This window comes from Tyto alba, unplaced genomic scaffold (genome assembly GCF_018691265.1).
Source record: "Tyto alba isolate M040663 unplaced genomic scaffold, T.alba_DEE_v4.0 Super-Scaffold_200000175, whole genome shotgun sequence".
NCBI lineage: Eukaryota > Metazoa > Chordata > Aves > Strigiformes > Tytonidae > Tyto > Tyto alba.
The window spans coordinates 245,137-250,045 of NW_024881290.1; the positions used below are offsets into that span (position 1 = coordinate 245,137).

Consider the following 4,909-nt stretch of genomic DNA (forward strand, 5'->3'; position numbering starts at 1 on the left):
AGAAGGGCACCCTGGCAGCCAGGACAGTGGAGGCAATGGTGGCTAGGAATCCCGAAGTCCACAAGCCCAATGGTAGCTGAAAACAAAGGTGACTGCTCATGAGCATGGAGTACTGAAGAGGGTGACACAAGGCCATAGAACAGTCATAGGACATGACAGCCAGAAGGACAAACTCGAGGTAGCCCAGAGGAGAGTAGAAGTAGCACTGAGTTCAGCAGCTTGGATAGGAAGTGGCTTTGCTGCCCATCAGCAAGTTTCCTCTGGCTTTGGATATGACGGATGTCGTGATGAAGATCTCCAGACAGGAGAGGTTACAGAGGAAAAGGTACCTGGGCCCGTAGAGGTCTCTTTCAGCGAGGATGAGGGAAACAATCAGCAAGTTTCCCCCTAAGATCACCAGACACAAAGCCAGGAGAGTAATTGCCATTAGGTGTTCCTGATGTTAGAGGGAGGAGTAGCCAAAGAGAAGGAACTCTGTGACGGTCGTATGGTTCAACATCTCAGCATCCGAGCTGCAATAAGTGAGGGCAGATGGTCATCATGGGAAAGAGCTTCAGGAAGTTAAAAGATGATGAGACAGAACAAAACAGTGTAGAAGGATAAGAGATTCATACAAAGATTGAAAGGAGAACAAAAGAGAGGAGGGAAGAATTAGCCTAGCGCAAGAAGGCATTTTATGCACTAAGAGCAAACGTAGTATGGGGGCTAGAGTAGGAATCCACTGTAAACTGTATGTAAGTTCTTGTATTTGAGCTCTTTCCCCAAGAGTCACTTCACAGTCAATGGAGAAAAAATAGGGATTTCTCACTTGTTTTTACTGTAGCTTATTTAAACATGTATTTTAGGCTGATCAAAAATGTATTGTAGTGAAAGGGAAAACACGTCAGTGAAGTGGCTTTAGCCTTTTGATTAGGACAGAAACAGGGAGAAGGCAGCATGAAGACGTTGACAAATGCAGAAGTGTGTGGGAAGTAAAGGCAAGCAGGAGAGTTAGAAAAGAGGGAAGATTTATTCCCTGGAAAGGGTTTGATTACCAAGGAACACCAAAGCCCAACAGAGAAAAGAAAAACATGCTGTTTTTAAAATTGTTCTGTTTTTAAGCATGTCTTTCCATCCACGGTTGACCTTTGCCAGGTAGAACAGAAAAATTATAAAGAATCTTCCTCAGTCAGTGACAACTTTCTTGCTGAAAACCAGTCTGATAAAACATTCTCGCTGTCAGAGGGAAAAATAAGAATTAAAAAGCAAAATAGGAGAGGAAACAAGAGGAAAAATCTAAGGGTGCCATTTTTTCAGGAGCCTCAACTATACCTTCTCATCCCTGAGTGTTACATCCCTGGCCAGCTCTTCTTTGTAAAGATGAAGTCCCACAGGGCACTTCACCTCACGGGTTTCTCAGTCACCCTTATCAGGCAGATGTTCCAAATGTGCTCCAAAACCCGCCTGCATGGCTTGCACCTCACTGTATTGCTTTTAATGCTTGCATGCAGCTGGTTCATCTTGACTGGGGCGTCTCTCACAAGAGAACAGTACGAGGAGTTGCAGGGCACTGCCAATACCCCTCCTGGAGGAACTGTGGCTTCTTGGGGGTCTGGTACTGATAAAGCTGTGGGTCTGGACCCAGAGGGGAAGCAGCCCTTTGGGAGGGAGCTGCAGGAACGCATTTAGCTCTGCCTGGGGATGGACAATGAGTCATCTGGGAGCTGAGGGGTCAACAGGAGAGGGGAGAACATCATGGGCACCACTGCGGTGGGTGGATGTCTGCTACAGATCTCCTGATCAGGAAGAGGATGTAGATGAGGCCTTCTTCAGACACCTTCTCTCTGCTGACATCCCACCTGATCCGTACAGCAGTCGAGTCTCATTGCCAGCCCTTCCCACCCTGGGAGCTTGGGAGGTATTGTACAGTAGTCATGCTCTTGGCATTGCTCATCCCCATAGAATACTACCCCAGGAAGAGTCCTGAGCAATGTGAGAGGGACAGGATCTCCCATCCCAGGGGCTGGAGGTCAGCAATTTGTCCTTTCTCTTAACATAACACATCCATGTTCACACAGAATCTCTTCCTTTCAATGGCATTTGTCTACCGGTCATAATTTTCTCCAGTTTTCTGCTGTAACCAGCCCCTGGGGAGTTTTTGTCAATAGCGTCCTCAGTGGGAGCAATTAACAGTGCAGGAAACTTTGGAGTTTGTATCTGATACTGACTCCTTGAAACGTTTCATCACCTACCTCTCAGTGCCTGAGGTTGATGGAGTTGGCACCAAACCCTCCTGAGGGGTCATTAAAGTGCCTTGGGCTGTTGCTGTGGTTCTGAGCTGGGCCGGGCTCCTGGGCCGGAGGGAGCTCCTGGCAAGTGGGCAGCGCTGCAGAGAGACAGCTCTGCCCAGGAGCAGCTCCTCTGCAAAGCGCAGCAGGGCTGAGGGCACTGCCTGCAGGCACCCAGGGCAGAGCAGCGAGGCACACACAGCTTCAAGGCAGCCTGGGCTGGGAGGCTGCTGAGAGCTCCGAGGAGGAGAAAGCGTCAGGGCCCTGGCCACAGTAAGTCTGGGGGTGCAGGGCAATGCAGCTGCAGCTCGGGGAGGGATCTGGGGAAGGCGGCAGAGCCGCCAGGAATCTGCCTCCTGCCTAGAGGAGGAGGAGGAGGAGGAGGAGGAGTAGCTGCTCCCAAGCAGGGCTTCCCTGGTGCCCCCTGCGAGGGCCAGGGCATGAGGGCTGCCTTCTGGCGGGGCCGACTGCAGGGGTGTGCAGCCGGGTGTGCAGGCAGGGGTGCCCAGGGCTGTCCTTCCCAGCAGGGTCCCTGCACCCCAGGGGGCTGTGTGCTGGGGCAGGGACTCTGCCGCCTGCCAGGGTCAGCACTCAGCCTGCCCGGGGAGCTCCCCATGGCACTGTGGGGAGAAGGAGAGACCCCCACCAGGGCAGGGTCCTTCTGCTCTCCAGAGGCTACTGCTTGGATCACGGATGCTCACAGCTCCAGATTACGTCTAGGACATTGGCATTTCAGGAGGAAGTTCAAAGCAGGGACCACCTTAAAAATGTGGTCTTTTCTAGGCTCTATGATCTCATGTTTCTTCTAAGAAAAAGTAGAAAGAGGTTGTGAAATTTTAATATGTCACTGAGACCTCTGAACTGTTAAACTGGGGGATCAGCGGATTTTCAGAAACTTCATAAAGTGTATTCACCCACTCCTCTACTTACATACACAACAGCGTCACCTTTGAAGGTTCTGGTTTTTCCTTCTGTTCTCCTTTGAATCTGGAAGTAGGGAATGCGCCTGGGCAGTGCCTTATTGCCAGTAGGGGTCTGCAGGGCAGAGCTGAGCACACAGAGTGTGGGGTGGGGGGGCTGGAAACACTGTCAGGGCAGTGACATGGGGACACAGAAATGGCTTCTAGCAGAAAACAACTCGAGGGAGCAGAGAGCCAGCACTTCCTCCAGTATTTTCTGGACTCTGTACTAGGGAGGAAGGAGCCATTTTTTGTGAAAGATGAGAATTTCTGCCCCTTCAAATAATGTCTCCTCAGCAACATCACAAATCTGAGCTCATAATAAGGAATGGAATATATTTTCCCCAAAGAAAGAGAAATAATTTTGAGGAGACTTTTTGGGAAACAGCATAAGATTGAATAAAACAAGTCTGCCCTAACTTGTCAATGTCTTCTAGTTCAACTTCCCTGCCTGCAGCGAGCAAATGTCCAACAGCAGCTCCATCACCCACTTCCTCCTCCTGGCATTTGCAGACAGACGGGAGCTGCAGCTCCTGCACTTCTGGCTCTTCCTGGGCATCTACCTGTCTACCCTCCTGGGAAACGGCCTCATCATCACCACCATCGCCTGCGACCACCATCTCCACACCCCCATGTACTTCTTCCTCCTCAACCTCTCCCTCCTCGACCTCGGCTCCATCTCCACCATTCTCCCCAAAGCCATGGCCAATTCCCTCTGGGACACCAGGGGCATCTCCTATGCAGGATGTGCTGCCCAGATCTTTTTATTTATTTTCTTCATTGCAGCAGAGTTTTCTCTTCTCACCATCATGGCCTATGACCGCTACGTTGCCATCTGCCAACCCCTGCACTACGGGACCCTCCTGGGCAGCAGAGCTTGTGTCCACATGGCAGCAGCTGCCTGGGGCACTGGGTTGCTCTATTCTCTCCTGCACACTGCCAACACATTTTCCCTACCACTCTGCAGAGGCAATGCTGTGGACCAGTTCTTCTGTGAAATCCCCAAGATCCTCAAGCTCTCCTGCTCTGACTCCTACCACAGGGAAGCTGAGCTTCTTGTGTTTAGTGCCTGTTTAGCACTTGGATGTTTTGTTTTCATAGTGCTGTCTTATGTGGAGATCTTCAGGGCCGTGCTGAGGATCCCTTCTAAGCAGGGACAGCACAAATCTTTTTCTACATGCCTCCCTCACCTGACCGTGGTCTTCCTGTTAATCAGCACTTCATTTTTTGCTTACCTGAAACCCCCCTCCATCTCCTCCCCATCCCTGGACCTGGTGGTGTCCGTTCTGTACTCGGTGGTGCCTCCAGCAGTGAACCCCCTCATCTACAGCATGAGGAACCAGGACATCAAGGATGCACTCAAGAAACTGATTCAGTCAATTGGCTTTCATCAGGAATGAGCTGCCCATGTCTCTTCAGAAGACGTTTGCAACACTTATTTAAAACCTTGTCTCCTCAAAATAATTTCAAATTTTTCTCTGAATACTTCTTTGTATTCAGCATTTTGTCTGTGAAAATCTTGTTTCTTCCAAACTGTCTGCATCCACTCCTCTTCCTCAGAGACATGAACCAGCCTCTCTGACCCAGAGCCCTTTCTACATGTGTCTGGTAGGACAGTACAGCTGGCCTCCCATGCCGCACATCTGTAATAAACAGGTTTTCTCTGTGCTGATATCTGGAGGT

General features: G+C 50.4%; 1 protein-coding gene across 1 annotated transcript; it reads left to right on the forward strand.

Moving 5' to 3' along the window:
• Positions 1 to 3,690: 3,690 nt before the first annotated feature.
• Positions 3,691 to 4,626, forward strand: LOC122153599 (olfactory receptor 14C36-like). The gene has a single exon (XM_042794001.1). The coding sequence runs from the start codon at positions 3,691 to 3,693 to the stop codon at positions 4,624 to 4,626; it is 936 nt and encodes a 311-aa protein (XP_042649935.1).
• Positions 4,627 to 4,909: the final 283 nt, after the last annotated feature.